This window comes from Budorcas taxicolor, chromosome 22 (assembly GCF_023091745.1).
Source record: "Budorcas taxicolor isolate Tak-1 chromosome 22, Takin1.1, whole genome shotgun sequence".
In the NCBI taxonomy this organism is placed as follows: domain Eukaryota; kingdom Metazoa; phylum Chordata; class Mammalia; order Artiodactyla; family Bovidae; genus Budorcas; species Budorcas taxicolor.
Window position 1 is genome coordinate 35,635,244 of NC_068931.1, and position 18,821 is coordinate 35,654,064.

An 18,821-nucleotide genomic window follows, 5' to 3' on the forward strand; every position below is an offset into this window, starting at 1 on the left:
GATTCCAGCTTGTGCGTCATCCAGCCCAGTGTTTCTCATGATATTTAGTTATCAATAGCTTAATTATAACGTGTCTGGGTTGTGGTTTTCTTTGAGTTTATTCTGCTTTATGTTCTGTGAAATTCTTGAATCTGCAAATTAATGTCTCTCACTAATTTGGAGAAGTTTTCAGCCACTGTTTCTGAACCAGTTTCTTTATAGGACTCTATTGTTACAAACGTTAGATTTGTGATATAATCCCTTGACTCCTCATATTCAGTTTTTTCTAATCTTCTCTTCGTTCTTCAGATTGGAGAATTTCTGTTTCTTCGAGTTCATTGACTTGTCATCGTCATTCTGTTATTGAGTTCATTAGTAATTTTAAATATCAGAGGATGTATGTTTTAATATAATTTTGTCCTTTTTTAATAATTTATTTTCTTTGCTAAGACCTCCTAGCTTTCCATTTATTTTATCTCATATGTGTTTACCTTTACCTCGTGAAGTCTCAGTGGTAAGAAATCTGTCTGTCAATGTAGGAGACAGCAAGAGATGAAGGTTCAATCCCTGGATCAGGAAGATCCCCCAGTGGAGAAAATGGCAACCCACTTCAGTAGTCTTGCCTGGAAAATTCCACGGACAGAGGAGCCTGGTGGGCTACAATCCATGGAATCACAGAGTAGAACATGACTGAGCATACGCACGCATGAAATTTATTATAGTTATCTGCTTTAAAGTCTCATAATTTCAACATATGTGTCCTCTTGGGGTTGGCATCTGGTGATTGTCTTTTCTCTTGAAAACTGGTCATGTTTTCCTGATCCTTTGCTTATCAAGTAATTTTGGATTATATTCTGGGTTCTTTGACTATTGAAATGTGTGGATATGAATCCTGTTAAAATTCTCTAAAGAATGCTGTTCATTATTATTATCTCTATTATTGTTTTAGCAGGTGATTGAACCAGATAGCTGCAGCCTACAGGTTTTGAAAACCACTCTCTAGACGGCCAGCAAGACAGCTGGTGTGCACCAGCATTGAACCTGCCAGCAGACTCTCCCTGCCCCCAAGGACTCCAGCCCTGCCATGGCAGATTTCCAGCACAACAGCTGCACTAACTTCTTGTGCACCCAAAAGGGAATACTTCTGTTTGCTGAGATTATATTGTGCCTTGTGATTCTGACCCTCTACAGTGCCTCAACATCAGGCTATATCTCTCTGTCGCTGATTGAATTGATCCTAGCTATCATCTTCTTTATCGTCTACACATGTGACCTGCACACCAAGATACAATTCATTCACTGGTCTTGGACTGATTTCCTCCGATCCCTCATAGCGGCCATCATCTACCTGATCACCTCCATTGTTTTACTTGTTGAGAGAGGATATCGCTCCAGAATCGTTGCAGGGATACTCGGCCTAATCGCCACGGCCCTTTTTGGCTATGATGCCTCTATTACTTGCCCGATGCGACAATAAAGACACAGCAACACCTACTGACCCTGCTGATACCCAGTGTCTGTGAGCTGCCTTCATTTCTCTCTATAATCTGCAAATAAATTAACTCCTTTCCAACCCCACAACACTTTCAGCCAACCCCGAGCCCCTCCGGTATTGAGGTGCAAGTGCCGCTATTCAGAGAATTTATCTTCCAGCCTACCCACCAGCCCTCCTGGGTGTGTCTTGGTCCCCTTTCCTGATACAGTATCCAGAAGGAGATGCCAATTCTGTCTGGTCTATGCCCTCACCTAAAGCACAAAATGGGGCTTCCCTGGTGGTTCAGTGGTAAAGAATCTGCCTGCCTATTCAGGAGACAAAGGTTCAATCCCTGGGTCGGGAAGACTCCCTGGAGGAGGAAATGGCAACCCACTCCGGTATTCTTGCCTGGAGAGTCCCATGGACAGAGGAGCCTGGCGGGGTGCAGGCAACAGGGTTGCAAAGAGTCTGAGATAACTGAGCTACAGTGAGGGAGAAGAGTGCCTCAGGTTTCATACTTCAGGCCCCAGGCTGTGGCTCACTCCAAATAACTTCCTCAATATGTGTGTGTGTGGAGGGGTGGAGGTGAGGGGCTGGGGAATGTGGTTCTATGTAGGAATAAACAAATAACAGATTGTTAGAACAACAACCAAAAATGCACTTTCTGTGGGCAGTGGTTCTAATCTCAGTTCAGTTTCCTGACCTTGCTGATGGCTGCTTCAACCACATCTCTAAGAGGTTAGTCTGAGATCTGGTTGGTGGTTTAAATCTTAATTCAAGCCCCTAAGCTTTTGATGCTTTGTGTCTGTCCCATGCATATGCAGCTTCCCTAGTGGCTCAGATGGTAGAGAACCTGCCTGCAACACAGAGAACAGACTTATGAACAGGGGGCATGGGTAGGAAGGAGAGTGTGGAACGAATGGAGAGAGTAGAATGCAAACAGATTACACTAACATTTGTAAAATAGATAGCCAGTGGGAATTTGCTTTATGACTCAGGGAACTCAAGCCAGGGCTCTGTGACAGCCTAGAGGGGTGGGCTGGTGTGGGAGGTGGGAGGAAAGCTCAGAAGGGAGGGGACATGTGTATACCTATGGCTGATCTGCATTAACGTGTGGTAGAAATGAACACAATATTATAATTATCCTTCAATTAAAAATAAATTAAAAAATAAAAAGAATCTGCCTGCAATGTAGGAGACCCGGGTTCGACCCCTGGGTGGGAAAGATCCCCTGGAGAAGGGAATGGCTACCCACTCCAGTATTCTTGCTTGGAGAATCCCTACGGAGAGAGGCGCCTGATGGGCTACAGCCCATGGGGCCGCAGAGTCGGATAGGACTGAGTACGTGTGCATATGCAGCCCAAGGCTAAGCCAGAGTCTTGTCTAGTTTCTTATACAATTTTGAGACATCCTCTTCTCCAGCTCACTTCTCTCCAGGATTTCTCTTACACTCTCTGCCCCAGAGAGGCCCCTTTCCCAGTCCTTCTGTGCAAAAAGGCAAGAGTTTTTAAGTAACTGTATCAATACCACCGAACAGTTCTGCACTTAGGGCAAAGTCACAGGAAAAAAGAGGGGAAAAGATGGAAAACTCATTTTCAAATGCATTGCTTCTTCAAATTTTGACTCCACTCTGCGATCCACCTGATTTCATTTACTTTTAAAAGTCCTCGGCTGATTATTTTTGTGTACTTTGTCCAGAGTTTTCATGGTAATCAGCAGAAGAGACAGACCATAGTCAATACACTCTTAACATGGTCAGAACTGGAAGTCACATCCTGATATTAGATGTAAGAAAACAAATTTTAAGGATGTTTGTAAAGATGTGTAAAATGAACATAAGGAAGAGTAGGGTCTTGGTGATCACACGGTCCAATGGAGCTCCCTCAGTGGTTGGAGTAGGAACGGGATGAGTGCTAAGTATAGACAACACCAATCAAGTGAATTCTTAAAAATAAAACACCACGTCAGAGCTCAAGCATTCTAGTTATGGAGAGACCTCTTGATGCCCTTTCTCATACTCTTCTTTAGTGGGTAGTTTGCACAAACATCCTTTAGTGATGTCGTGTGTGTGTGTGTGTGTGTGTGTGTGTGTCTGTGTGTGTGTGTGTGTCAGTTGCTCGGTCATATCTGACTCTTTGTGACCCCAGGGACTGTAATGACCATCCATCTCCTGGGTCCATAGAATTCTCCAGGCGAAAATACTAGAGTTGGGTAGCCATTCCCTTCTCCAGGGGATCTTCCTGATCGAAGGATCAAACCCGGATCTCCTGCATTCAGGCAGCTTCTTTACTGTCTGAACCACTAGGAAGGCCCTTAGGGATGTCTAGGGTAGTGATTTAGAAATTATGCTGCTCAGAGCTTTAGGCATTCCATGGAGCTCTTTCTCTGCCAAAGCAGTGGGGAGAGGGTGGGTGTCCTGGTACTACTATTGGCTTCAATTATAGCAGCCTACTTTTATCTGCTGTTCTTATTGGATGGTGTTGTAAGATGTCATAACAACTAAGATTTGCACTGGTTGAAAACAAAATAGAGAGCCGCGTGTTTACAGTTGAGAGCCTGTCTTGATCATGATCAGTCCAGCAGTAGTATCTGTATGGTGCTTTCCAGTTCTTCTCTGATGCTTGTAAAACAGCTGAGATTTCTAGGTAAGAAGTGTGTGCCAAGTCACTTCAGTGGTGTCCACCTTTTTGTGTCCCTATGGACCATAGCTCACCAGGCTCCTTTGTCTGGGGTTCTCCAGGCAAGAATATAGGAGTGGGTTGCCATGCCCTCCGCCAGGGAATCTTCCCAACCCAGAGATCAGGCAGGTTCTTTACCACTAGTGCCACCTGGGATGCCTAAATATTCATGTAATCATATGAAAAGATGAAAATGCACAATCACTCCTGAAATAAAGAATAAAAGTCAATCATGAATGAGATTGCTGGAAGTATTTCTAGTATTAAATTTTCATTAGTGTCAAACTAAGAAACAGAATTGATACCTGAGGCATACCGCAGGTGGTTTTTTTTTTTTGGGGGCCACCATGAGGCTTGCAGGATCTTAGTTCCCTGATCAGACTGAACCTTTATCCTCGGCAGTGAAAGAGTGGAGTCCTAACCACTGGACTGCCAGGGAATTCTCCATAACAGCATGTTTTGAATCTGGAAAGCACAGCTGTGAATTAGGTAGAAGGAACCCTGTCTCATGACTCGCTTTGATTCCCTTCACTGACTGCCCATAGTTTGGGAAACACAGCGGTTCACTAATGAGAAATTCAGACATGCATGGCCTTAACTGTGTGGAAACAGGTCTGAATGGTCAGAGTGCCCTTCCTTTCATTCACGGCCCCTCTTATCCAATTCAGTTTCTACAATCCCCAGAACACACTAAGGCTTAGGATGAAGAGGATGGAGACCTTGGGATAGGTAGTCTTCTCAAAGATAAAGAATTTCAGGTGAAGTAATACCTTAATCTTATAGAGTGCTGTGTGTCAACTATCTCATAAAACTGGGAGGAAAAATTAGGGGAAAATATAATCGATGAATTATGGGAGGAAAAAGAATTTCAGGTAGAGGTCGTCGTCGTTCAATCGCTCAGTCGTGTCCGACTCTTTGCGACCCCATGAATCGCCTCCCTGTCCATCACCATCTCCCGAAGTTCACTCAGACTCACGTCCATCAAGTCCGTGATGCCATCCAGCCATCTCATCCTCGGTCATCCCCTTCTCCTCCTGCCCCCAATCCCTCCCAGCATCAGAGTCTTTTCCAACGAGTCAACTCTTCGCATGAGGTGGCCAAAGTACTGGAGTTTCAGCTTCAGCATCATTCCTTCCAAAGAAATCCCAGGGCTGATCTCCTTTAGAATGGACTGGCTGGATCTCCTTGCAGTCCAGGGGACTCTCAAGAGTCTTCTCCAACCACAGCTCAAAAGCATCAATTCTTTGGCGCTCAGCCTTGTTCACAGTCTTCACTCTCACATCCATACACGACCACAGGAAAAACCATAGCCTTGACTAGACAGACCTTAGTTGGCAAAGTAATGTCTCTGCTTTTGAATATGCTATCTAAGTTGGTCATAACTTTTCAGGTAGAGGTAGAGGAACCCTAAAAACAGTGAAAGTTGAGGGCAGGGGTAAAGCTGTCCTTAAGGAAGAGTAAATACAGTTAAATTTTCTAGGTTAAACATCCTCTTTCTAACAGAGAATCAGGAAGTAATTCCACTTCATTTCAAAAGAACTACACAAAAGAAATGCTTGCTAAGCAGAGAAAAAAAAAACTAGAATAAGTCCTATGGATATCGAATCACAGAATATTAGAGAAGAGAGGGACTTCCCTGGTCATCCAGTGACTAAGACTCTGCACTGCCAACGTGGAGGGCCCAGGTTCAATCCCTGGTCAGGGAACTAGATCCCACATGCCATGACTAAAAGTTTGTGTGCTGCAGCATCTAGAGATGCCACATGCTGCATGAAAGATCAACTATCCCGTGTGTTGCAACCAAACAAATAAAAAATGTATATATATTTGTTTTAAAAAGGGGGACTTCCCTAGTGGTTGAAGGGTTAAGACTTCCCCTTCCAATGCTAGGTGGGTAGGTTTAATCCCTGATCAGAGAACTAAGATCCCACATGCCTCAAAGCCAAAACATAAAGCAGAAGCAATATTGTAACAAATTCAATAAAGACTTTAAAAATGGTCCACATCAAAAAATATGTATTAGAAAAGAGAGTCCATCAGTACCTAAGCTAGATAATGAGGGAACTAAATAGCAACACTCTGCCTCTGATTTGTTTTCAAACTCTGGGCCTAGATATTTTTCTCTCAATTCAAAGCTGAGAAAATGGGGGTGAGGGTAGGGGGTGGCAAGTGAGAACTATGGAATAAATTTCTGCAGGATAAGATAAAAAAATCTAAGAACTTTTTTTGAAGTCTTCATCCAATACTGATTTATTACAGAAAGAGGAAGACATTTAGAAAGATGAATTTTTAAAAATCTATATCTCCATCAATGGATTTATAAATGAACAAAATGTGGTATTTCCATACAATGCAATACTATTTATCCTTAAAAGGGAAGAAAATTCTTACACATGTTATGTGGGTGAACTTGAAGATATTATGTTAAGTGAAATAAGCCAGACACAAAAAAGATAGATTGTGTGATTCCACTTATTTGACGTACCTGAAATAGTACCTCATTCATAGAATACTATGAATAGTACCAAAGTCATAGAGATGAAAGGTTGCCAGTGGTTGGGGTGCGGGGTGGGGGGCAGTATGGGAAGTTGGTGTTTAGTGGGTACAAGATTTCAGTTTGGGAAGATGGGATGTTCTGGAAATCACATCCTATCTTCCCAAACTGAAGATGGGTGGAGATGGTTCTACTGCAATGTGAGTACAGTTAATACCACTTTTCTGAACTCTTCTATATGATGAAAGTGGTAAATTTTATATGTATTTACTACAATTAAAAAATGTTCCCCAAATCTATCTAAAAAGTCAAGAAAGTACATAGTATATGATTTCATTTCTATGAAGTTCTAAGGCTTGTAGAACTAATCTATGGTGATAAGAATCACAATATAGATTAACCTATATTAATGAGCTATTTATGGCGAGCTAATTATGAGAAGGGGGATGAGGAACTTTGGGAATGTTGAAAGTGTTTTAAGTAATTGATCTGGTGGTGTTCACACAGGTGTGTATATTTTAAATTCCACTGAGTTGTACCCTTAAGATTTGTGCATTTTACTAGATCTAAGTTATACCTTTTTAAAAAAAAACTGATGTCTATGAAATACAAATAGGGTATCAAAAAGAGAGAGCAGGCTAAATTGAAATGAAAACATATTGAGGGCAAAAGAAAAAAGAAAGTCTTTAAGGAAACCAAAATTTTTAAATGCAGTAACTCAAAATCCATTCTGGAGGTCATATGTAGCAGACATCTCAGGACAGAAGGACAGGACTGCCTGTCATTTGCCTCTATTGCTCTGGCCAAGACATAGAGACCTGAAGTAGATGTAAGATATGATTACTGGTGAGGAAGAAACCCAATCATCATCATTTAGAAATCTATTATATTTTATCAAATCTATGACTTGCTGTTTTCCACATTTTAACCTCTCCAAAACTGAGATATATCTCAGAATTCGTGATTTGTCACAGTTTGTTTTGTCCCCTCTTTGGAGGACATTACAAGATTTTATAGACCCAATAGTAGTTCAGCAAAATGGCTTGATAAAAGACCACTACATATATCAAATTCAATACTGCTCCTTTATGCCAATAATCATGAAACAATCAGAACATAGGTCCTTTTCAAGACAGCAACCAACATTTTAGAATCCCAGAAATAATCCCAATGAGAAATATGTGTTGCCTAGGTGATGCAATCTATAAAATTTTGTCAAGAAACATTTTTACAATTTTTGAATAAATAGAGTGGTCATGTATGGATGTGAAAGTTGGACCGTGAAGAAAGCTGAGTGCCAAAGAATTGATGCTTTTGAACTGTGGTGTTGGAGAAGACTCTTGAGAGTCTCTTGGACTGCAAGGAGATCCAACCAGTCCATTCTGAAGGAGATCTTTGGGATTTCTTTGGAAGGAATGATGCTAAAGCTGAAACTCCAATACTTTGGCTACCTCATGCGAAGAGTTGACTCATCGAAAAAGACTCTGATGCTGGGAGGGATTGGGGGCAGGAGGAGAAGGGGACGACAGAGGATGAGATGGCTGGATGGCATCACCGACTTGATGGACATGAGTTTGGGTGAACTCTGGGAGTTGGTGATGGACAGGGAGGCCTGGCGTGCTGCGATTCATGGGGTCACAAAGAGTTGGACACGACTGAGCAACTGAACTGAACTGATTTTTGAACTGGAAAATGGAATATCATAAAGTATTCCTTCCAAATTAAGTCATAAAATATTTTCAGTTAAAATAGTAATGTAATGGAATGCAATACAGAATGAGGAGGTACTTGAAGAAATATTCTTAAAATCATATGGAACAATAACTGGTTAAAATAGTTTGGGAAAATATTTTAAAAGAAAAGTAACAAAGAAGGAATAACTTTTCTGGGTTATTAAAATAATCACATTAACTACCATTATATTATCATGTTGGTAGAATTAATATATCTGCAATGAATTACAATAGTTCAAGAATAAATATAGATATTATAATTAATATATGACAATGAGTGTAACATAATCAATAAGGAAAGTTAACTTCATAAATGATGTTGATAGAACTGTTCAGCAATTTGAAAAGATACAAGTCGATTCTCAACTTATTCAATATATTAAAATGAATTTCAGTTGGAATTTTAAAACTATGTAGAAAGCAAGTCATAGCAAGGGTGGGGAAAGGAGACAAAAAAGAAAAGAGATATATATAATCAAACTTTTGGAAGGTGGGAGGAGTCTCTAAGCATAAAAATAATAAAACAAATTCCTTCTAAAAAGTCATTGATAGAATTCTTTAAAGTATGTATTTTAATTGACAAAAATACATTCACAATGTTTAAATAAACAAAAAATTGGTAAAAATTTTCAATTCTAAAACAAAACTTAGTATCCTTAAGACATACATATATATGTGTACCTACATATATACAGATACATATATACATTCATATTTATACTCATATAAATCAATAAGAAAAATCCCAAGGCCCAACTGATGAATAGGCACAAATCATAAATTAATTCATAGAAAAAGAAAAACAACTAACTAAAAACAAATGGAAAAATATTCAACCTTGTAGTAATGAAAGGTATGCAAATTAATACAACAATGAGCTAAGATGTTAATAATGACATTCAGCGCCAGCGAGGAGGTATTAAAAGGGACATAAATGTCTGTAGCCAGGGACTTCCCTAGTAGTTCAGCGGCTAAGGCTCTGTTCTGTGTTAGAAATTCAGGGGACCCAGGGAACTAGATTACACACGCCATGACTAAAGATCCTGCATACAGCAACAGAGTTGCGGCAACTAAGACCTGTGCAGCCAAATAAATAAACAGTAAATATTTAAAAAAATAAAAAAATAAATATAAGTAGCTGGAGTATAAACTTGCATCAATACTTGAAAACCAATTTGGCAAAATACATCAAAACTGTTTAAAATGCTTTGGCCCATTTCTGAGAATCATTTTGAAGGAAATAATTTTCAATTAAGGAAAAAGTGTATAATATAAAATTTAAAAAAAATTTTTAAGGGAAAAAAATCCAAAAAAAGAAGGAAAAGAAAAAAAAACTTTTTTTTTGGAAAAGAAAAAACTTTATGCACAAAAAGCTTAATGAAAACTTACGCACAAAAAAATCTTTTTAGTAGCGCTATTTATAGTAATGGTTAAATAAGCTATGATAAATTTCTGGACTGGAATATTATGCAGGTATTAAACCTTATATTTAAGGTAAATATGCTTACACAAATCATTATGTAAACTGAAAAATAACCAGTATATAATAAATGTACATACAGCATATAAAACAAACAAACCTCTGCAAGGAACTAAATAATCACAAAAAAACTTCAAAATTATCAATAGTGATTATAGTTGAGTGGTGGGAATATGGGTGAATTTTGTTCTCTTATTTTTCCATATTTCCCAAAATCTTAAAAATAAGCATGTACTATTTTTATAAGAAGAAAAAAAAATGAGTATTGCTTTTAAAGGCCTAGCATATGCCCTAGGGAACACATGAAGCAGTAATGACAAGAACACATAAACAAGAGCATATGTATTAATTCAACTAGCAGAGCACTAACACTGCCTGCAAATAAAAAGCAAAGTTTATAAAGGGTCATGGTTATTAGGAAAGAATATGCAGGCAGCTCAGATCTTTGCTAGCCCGTGGACTGTAGCCCTGCCAGTCTCCTTCTTGGTCCATGGACTTTTCCAGACAAGAATACTGGAGTGGATTGCCATTTACTTCTACAGGGGATCTTCCTGACCCAGGGATCAAACCAGAGTCTCTTGTTGCCTCCTGCATTGGAGGCAGATTCTTTACCGCTGAGCCACTGGGGAAGCCCCAAGAAGGAATATGTAGAGTATATAGGGTAATATTTACATGTTGATGGGTAAACGTATAAATCAGTGCCTCTCTTCAAGTTACAGGGATTTTAGAGATGTTATATTTCAACTGGGCTTTGAATGAAAGGGAGGGGGAAAATGGTGAACTCTCAGAAACAGACATTTTTCTGTTTCCACATGGTTGGCATGGAAGTCTTTTTTTAAAAAAATTAATTGGTGGATAATTGCTTTACAATGTTGTGTTGGTTTCTGCCATACAGCAACATGAATCAGTCATAATTATAAATATATAAATATATCCCCACCCTCTTGAGCCTCCCTTCCTCCTTCCATCCCACCCCTCTAGGTCGTCACAGAGTGCCAGGCTTGGCATGGAAGTTGAGACAGAGATGAGTGATAAAAGTTGTCATGAAAAAAAAAAGGGGAAGTAGATGTTGAGCAAAGAGCCTGTCACTGCCAAAAAAGGCAATTCACCAATTGAGGGCCCTTAAGAGGAAGAATCAGAGAAGGCAATGGCAACCCACTCCAGTACTCTTGCCTGGAAAATCCCATGGTCGGAGGAACCTGGTAGGCTGCAGTCCATGGGGTCGCTAAGAGTCGGACACGACTCAGCGACTTCACTTTCACTTTTCACTTTCGTGCATTGGAGAAGGAAATGGCAACCCACTCCAGTGTTCTTGCCTGGAGAATCCCAGGGATGGGGGAGCCTGGTGGGCTGCTGTCTATGGGGTCACACAGAGTTGGACATGCCTAAAGCGACTTAGCAGCAGCAGCAGCAAGCGGAAGAATATAAGTGCCTCAAAAGCAGTGGGCCAGGAAGCTCACAACTGGGACTCAATGGAGAGCTGCTGGGTGGGACGGGAAATGTGGACAGGAGGCTCTTGGAAAAAATGAAAAAGAGAGTTTGTGACCAACCATGCGTATCTGTTATTATCTCCTTGATCTGGCCTTTCCTCTTTCACTAAGGTCATGTATACATCATCTCAGGGGTTCCATAAATACAAACTATTGTGGAACCCACCCTTGGAATGACCTTGCAACATCAGACATTTACATGCTGGAGCTTGTGAGTGTGGTAACAGAAGGGTCCCCAAGATGGCAATAACATAGAGCAGGGAAGTAGCTGTTTTACAGAAGTCTGTTTCCTTCTATTTCTCGATTCTGTTTCCAGGGTCAGTGCAAGTATTTTTGCAGTTGAATGGAATAGCAGCTTCTAAGAAATAAAAAACAGATGTTAGAGAAAGGCATTCCAGGGTGAGTCAGGAGAAGCCCTTAAGGGCGCCCTGTGCTCATGGCTGGCTCTACACTTTTCCTTGCTGGAATCTTGATAGATGCCGAATCCCCAACTTTCCTAGGCAGCACCTAGGCTGCCTAGGATGTAACCATGTTACTGCTACTGTTCACATAAAGAATGTAAACATGTACATCGACTACTGTACACCTAGTAGATATAAACATGTCAAATTATATTGACTCCCAAGCTTGAATGTTCTGTAGAAAGAAAAGAAAACCTTGCCTGATCTCAAGAGCATTCCTGAGTAAAGGAACATATTCTTCCTGATTCACGTCACAGATCTACAAAAATGTGTACATATGAACTACTTTGTGGGAAAATATTAATCATATAAAACCAACTTCCTAAAACAGAACTGAATGTAAATTTTCACAACTTTGAGTTTACTAAAGTTGTTCAGAATCAACTGAAGCTCTAGATTAAAAAAAAAGTAATGCCCTTTTGGAAAGTTACATGAAACATAATAAGTATCATACTTTCTTGGAAATGTTAGCTATAGTTTCTATAGGAACTTAGCCACATAACATTCTTAACACATTTGTGGTATGCAGTTTTGAAATTACATGCAATTTTTGGCACTAAATTACAATTGATATGTAATTTACAGTATGTACCTGAATTTTTGGTACGTTTTTAAGACAGACTAGACCTCACTATGCACTAAATTGAGAAAATATTAAAATACAGGTGAAAATGTGTTTATATGGGAATAGATAGCTTTATAATTTTTTTAAAAATCTGGAAGCATTCTTTAATGTGATTAAAAAGCTTTTACATTTCTTTTGTACAAAGTTTTTATTGAAGTAAAGACAATAAACATGAATTAATTTGTCATTCCTTTGTGTGTGTGTGTGTGTGTGCTCACTTGCTCAGTCGTGTCTGACTCTTTGTGACCCCTATGGACTGTAGCCCACCAGGCTCCTCTGTCCAAGGGATTTTCCCAGCAAGTACACTGGAGTGGGTTGCCATTTTCTCCTCTAAGGGGTCTTCCTGACCCAGGGATTGAACCCACATCTCCTGCACTACAGGTGGATTCCCCACCGGGAAAACTGTGTCATTCCTTTATAACACTTTATTGTGGACCACTTCCTTGTGTCATGGTTAAGATAAAAAAAAAAGTATAAAAGGTACGCTCAATATATGTTTATATGCACATTCAACTATGAATTTTTTTTTTTTTTGCCTGAAATCCAATTGTTTGGTCATCTCATGCTGAGAAACTATCCCAAAAAGTGGCTCAAAGTAGCAACCATTTTCTTACGTGTTCACGATTCTGATGTGTGGGCAGTGTGTGAAAGGATTAGTTTGTCTCTGTTCCCTGTGGCATCAGCAGGGGAATTACAAATGGCTAGGGACTGCTGGAATGGCTTGATGTGGGTCAGAAGTCTGGAGTCTCTATTCTCTATGGATTCCTCAGTCATCTTCCATCTGATGTCTTCTTGTGGTTAGTTAGCTCGGGTTTCTTCACACCATGGTGATCTCAGTTTAGCTGGACTTCCCAGAGCACCGAACCGTTAGTTGCCAGGCAAACTCACAAAGTTTAGGCTTGATATTGGCACACTGCCATTTTTGCTGCACTTTGCTGGTCAAAGCAGGTCACAAAGCCCCAGCCCAGATTCAGTGTGGGAGGGGCCTCCAGGAGGGGGTGAATACTGGGAGACAGGGTTCAATGGGGACCTTCCTTGGAGGTTAATTACTACATCATTGTTTGTGAAAGAAATTCTGTAAACATTAAAAGGAATCTATTTCCTACCAAATAACCAAAAGCAAAGGAATGTTGGACTTAATTGTCTTTCACTATATACAAGTCTACACCCAAATCTTTCTACTTTTTCCATGATCTCTCCCAACTATGCCTCACTCAAATTCTTTTAGCACCGCAGTCTCTTCATTAGGTCCTAGCAAGAGTCTCATCTAAATTAAACATTTCCAGATGTTTGAATACCAAAAACCAGAAAAATTAAGATATAACTAACTTGATATATTTGCTTAAGCTGCCAACTTTGTAATTTTTCAATTTCCAAGTGAAAACATGAAAAAAATGGTACCATTTCCTATTACTCTTTCTTCTTAAAGGAAAGCACATTTAGTTTTTTTTTTTTTTTTTTTAAGTAGTCAAGAGAATTTGAGATTGAAAGACGGTCTTAAAGTAGAACTGCTTACTTTATGAACAAGCCACCAAGGATGGCGTGGTTCCTGGACCCAGTATTCAAAAACCTCTAGTCAAGTCACTGTTACTGAACGCTGTCAAGATCCTTTCTATTCACACCTTGCTCTTTTCATTTCACATTTTCCCCTAGGGACTGAAACCGTATTGGGTGGGCACTAAGTCACTTCAGTCTTGTCTGACTCTTTGCGACCCCATGGACTGTAGCCTGCCAGGCTCCTCTGTCTGTGGGATTCTCCAGGCAAGAATACTGGAGTGGGTTGTCATTTCCTTCTCCAGAGGATCCTCCCAACCCAGGGATGGAACCCGGTTTCTCTTCTGTCCCCTGCATTGACAGGTGGGTTCTTCACTGCTAGTGCCACCTGGGAAGCCACCATATTGATCACTTTGCAAGTTTTATAATTCCCTTTTTATATGGAATCATTTGTCTGTGTGATGTAAACAATATAACTGGAAGATAATACTAGGGCCTCCCTGGTGGCTCAGTTGGTAAAGAATCAGCCTGTAATGTAGGAAATCCAGGTTTGAGCCCTGGGTTGGGAAGATATCCTGGAGAAGGGCATGGTAACCCACTCCAGTAATCTTGCCTAGAGAATCTCATGGAAGAGGAGCCTGGTGGGCTACAGTCCATAGGGTTGCAAAGAGTTAGACATGACTAAAACAACTTAACACACACACACAAACATATTGCCTAACAGATGGGAAGCACTCAGTATGTGTTCAGTTCAGTTCAGTCGCGTCTGACTCTTTGCGAACCCATGAATCGCAGCACGCCAGGCCTCCCTGTCCATCACCATCTCCCGGAGTTCACTCAGACTCACGTCCATCGAGTCCGTGATGCCATCCAGCCATCTCATCCTCTGTCGTCCCCTTCTCCTCCTGCCCCCAACCCCTCCCAGCATCAGTCTTTTCCAATGAGGCCTAAGTCTATTCTATTACAGGTGAGGATTTCTCTATTAAAAAACAAAAACACTGATACAGAGTCTATCTATCTTATGGTAAAAGACAACTAGTGTGGGGTTACAATAATCAGATAGCCCTGTCGATCAACAAAATATATAGGCCTCACCTATATTTCTAGTAGTTTGGCCAGATGGACTTTCAGTCCCAGTTGCATTTGTCAGGACCACTCAAGTATTGTCTTAGCTACCAGCATTTTTTCATGTGCTCAAGTGGAAAGCAGCATAATGCGAACCGTTCTGAGAAACAACAAAATTCCTAAGACTACCTAAAAATGGTAATAAAAAAAGGACAAGCAGGGTTTAGGAAATTTATTTTAGGGCAACTGCCAGATTTATTTTAAGCACTATGCTTAAAAATAAATTTAATTCACATGACTGGCTTAAAATACTGGAGCCAAGAAAAGTCACTGCAAAAGCATTTAATGAAATACCTGAAATTTGTTTGTTTGTCTTTTTGTGAGGACTGACTTTTATCTTCATTGATACTGTGGATTTTATAGTTCAATATTTCTTGCATCTAACACAATGCAAACAGAATGCCATTTTTAAAACAATAGTACATTTTCCTAAGCTCTGACTCACAGCAGAAAGTTGGTATGCTGTTCAGATGCTGTACAGAGCTTTTTATATTAGAAAGACAAATGGTTCGTCTGTAGCCTTTTCCAGTGGTGGATAAAACATCCACATTTTCGATTTTTAGCAGTCCTTTATTTGACCTATGAGTCAAACTGAAGATTGATTGGAAATGAATTAAGTTGGATTTCCTGCTGAAAGTACCTTATCAGTAGGTTAGGTAAGGCGTCTCACCCTCTACCACAACAGTCAATGAAGCAATTGAATTAGGAGGAAAGGCCCATTATTTTCATGTTCTACTTCAGTCTAGTAAACTCACAATTTTAAGTTTCACTGAATGTTTTTAAGTTGAAATGGCAGAATTACACATCAAGAAGAAAACTACAGTGGGAGGCTTAATGGTGTAAGGGAACTAGTACGAATAACTTAAAAAATATTGATTTTTTTTTCCTATGAGATTATTTTCCTTTTTTTTTTTTTCGAACTAAGCTAAGCTTGACTTCTACTGGCTGTATCTTCCGGAGTCCATAGTTAAAAGCTCCCCTGACACACACGCTGAGTTTGGAGGGTTATGCATGTACTACATTGCTTCGTAATTTTCCCATGGAAGCAAAGACGGGTTAAAACGACATGGGGTTCACGGAGGGCTGACGCTGAAGCACTACTGAAGACCAGCCTCCGCTGGTGCTAAAATGCTGGTTCCTGTCGGCGAAGAGGCCTTTAAAAAAAGAAAAAGTATCTCTAAAATAACAATAACAAGCATCCTTCCTTGCCACAACTCTCCCTACCGCTGCAACCCAGAGGAAGCAGAGCGGGGGCAACGGCAGGACGCGAGCGAAGGCGGCGAGAGCTCCTCCCCGTGTGGATCCCACGCCGCTTCCCGAGCCCTGCGTGGCTGCTCAGAGCCTGCCGGGGCGAGGGCGGTGCCACCCGCCGCACCCAGTCTACCCGTCCCGGCTGCCAGCCTCCCCGCCCGCCCGCGAAGCCCCGGGTGCGCCCCGCCTTCCGCCCCGCCCAGCCCAGCCCGGCCCTGCGGAGGCGGGCAGTGCGCGCGCGCGCGCGCGCGCGGAGCCGGCCCGGTTCCCCTTCCGAACGTCCGCGCCCCGCATGCGCAGTTCGCGCCGGCGGTCTCCGTTTGTTTGAACAGGAAGGCGGACATATTAGTCCCTCACGGCCCCCCTCGCCCCACCCCCTCCACCCGAGCATTCGCCGCGCGACTCGCCCTTTCCCCAGCCGGGGCCGCAGCGCCTCTCAGAAGCTTCCCCCAGCTGCAGCCGCCAGGACCCGACTCCCTATCCTCGCTGCCCGCTCGCCAGCCCGTCCTCCCCCGAGCCTCCAAAGGGCTCCGACCTCGCCCTGCCCCGCCGGACACCGCGACAGCAGCCCCAGGAGCGCCGGGACAAAATGGGAGAGTGAGGCTGTCCCGTGGCGGACCAGCTCCTGGCCAAGGCGGATCGGGGCGTCGGGCCGGGCCGAGTGGAGCCGGGGATGCGGGGCTAGACCGCCTCTAGCGCCTCAGAGCGGAGCGGGCCCGGCCCGGGGCCCGAGCGGCAGCGGCGGCGGCGGCGGCAGCTGGCACAGCTCCGCGCCCGCCCTTCGCATTCGCCTTTCCTCTTCTCCCTCCCCTGCTGCCCGGAGGAGTCTCCACCCTGCTTCTCTCTCTCTCTCCCCCCTCCTGCCCGTCTCGGCACCGGGAACCCTCCATGGCGAAGGCGGCCGGGGCCCGCTAGGCTGCAGCCCTCCGCCGGAGCGACGGCGCAGTCGGCCGTCGTGAGGAGCTGCCAGGTGGGATGCGACTTTGGGCGTCCGAGCGGCTGTGGGTCGCCGTCGCCCCCGGCCCGGGGTCCGGAGCGCGGAGATCCCCTCTGTGAGCGGGAGGAGGGGGCACCGGGCGCACCTGGTGACCCTGGGGTTCCGGCTCCTCCGCCCCGCGGCCGCGAACCCACCGCCGGAGGAAGTTGGTTGAAATCGCTTTCCGCTGCCGGTGCTGGTACGAGGGTATTGTCACAGCAGCAGCAACATGTCGACTGGGGACAGTTTTGAGACGCGGTTTGAAAAAATCGACAACCTGCTGCGGGATCCCAAATCGGAAGTGAATTCAGATTGTCTGCTGGTGAGTAGCCCTGTTCTCGCGCTTGTCTGAGTCTGTATTTATTTCCTTCCTCTTGCTCTCAGTCTGGTTATCTGCGAAAGAAAGTTTCAGGTGTACATCATCTTAGAAAACACCAGAACCTGGCGTTTTCCCTGAGGAATCTTGGAGTCCCTCTAAAATCTCCTGCCTTGGCCCGGTGTGTCATTGGGCTGGCTCTGAATTGTCTGAACTTTTAGCTCTGACTCAGTTCATCATCACACAAAAGATACTTACAAAACTGTTGCAGGCATCATATAAAAAGTTACCACGTCGAAGTTATTACTGCGTATGTAGCTTGTTGAACCCCGAGCTTAGTTACGAACTTTCCGATCGGTTTGACAGTGAGGTTGGAAAAGACTGCTTTCCATTTCCATCTGCTTAGCTCCTTAAGGGTTTAATTTTTAGACTTGTGACAATGGAGAATCGATTTTGAGGAAGTGATTTTTGAGCCAAAGTGTCATAGGTGATTTGAGTCAGAGGAACTTTTTGCTGGACTGTTAAGTGTAAAAACCCAAGCTAATGATAGATCATCACAATATTAACGTCTTTTACAATACTGTTGATTACAAAAGTACTGCACAGATATTTTGTCATAACTGCCTTTTTTGGTGTTGTGCTTTAACATGATAGATTTTGTCGCATTCTAAAAAAGTTTTTATGATATGAAAGGCCAAAACACTATTTAAAAAATTCTTCAGTGTTTGATAGCATGCACAGTTATCTATAGATGATTGGAGTTCTTAAATTTTGTCAGTTTCCCCTAATACTGATAGCTGCAGTCTATTCGTAAGCAAGTTTTTCCTTTATTGAACAACTAGCAGTTATATAATTATTCTGTTTTTGTCCAAACAAAACCACTTTATCTTTAAAGTTGCAAGGAATATGTACGTAGGTAGTAATTTACAACCTTCTCAGGGAATTAATGTTAGATGTACACAGTATGTCGGAGTAAAGTTAGGTGAACTAAATGATGCCGTTCAGAGAAATAATAACCATTTTAACATCTTATCTTGAATCAGGAAAATGTAAGTTCATGTATGAAATTAATATACATTTCAGTTACTCAAAATAGCTGTGTATATATATATATATTTTAAATGTATGGGTCTACAAGAGAGTTTTTCTCCAAAGCTTTCTAAATGACTCTGAGCATCTTTGACTGAAATAAGAGTTGTGGGTTGTATATTTGAAATGTCTCACCCACATTATGGATGCTCTTTA

General features: G+C 42.0%; 2 protein-coding genes across 2 annotated transcripts in view; both read left to right on the forward strand.

Annotated features, from left to right (window-relative positions):
• Positions 1–1,063: 1,063 nt before the first annotated feature.
• LOC128067567 (proteolipid protein 2-like) lies at positions 1,064–1,456 on the forward strand. Its single transcript, XM_052660603.1, has one exon. The coding sequence runs from the start codon at positions 1,064–1,066 to the stop codon at positions 1,454–1,456; it is 393 nt and encodes a 130-aa protein (XP_052516563.1).
• Positions 1,457–17,459: 16,003 nt separating this feature from the next.
• The window catches only part of ROCK1 (Rho associated coiled-coil containing protein kinase 1), a 118,789-nt gene continuing 117,427 nt past the window's right edge, over positions 17,460–18,821 (forward strand). Inside the window, exon 1 of the mRNA XM_052660315.1 lies at positions 17,460–17,582. Within this exon, the coding sequence (XP_052516275.1) occupies positions 17,490–17,582 (93 nt within the window). The 5' untranslated portion in view covers positions 17,460–17,489. The remainder of the gene's footprint in view (positions 17,583–18,821) is intronic.

Excerpts from the sequence above, each read along its gene's own strand:
- LOC128067567 (XM_052660603.1), top strand. The coding sequence starts at position 1,064 with ATGGCAGATTTCCAGCACAACAGCTGCACTAACTTCTTGTGCACCCAA.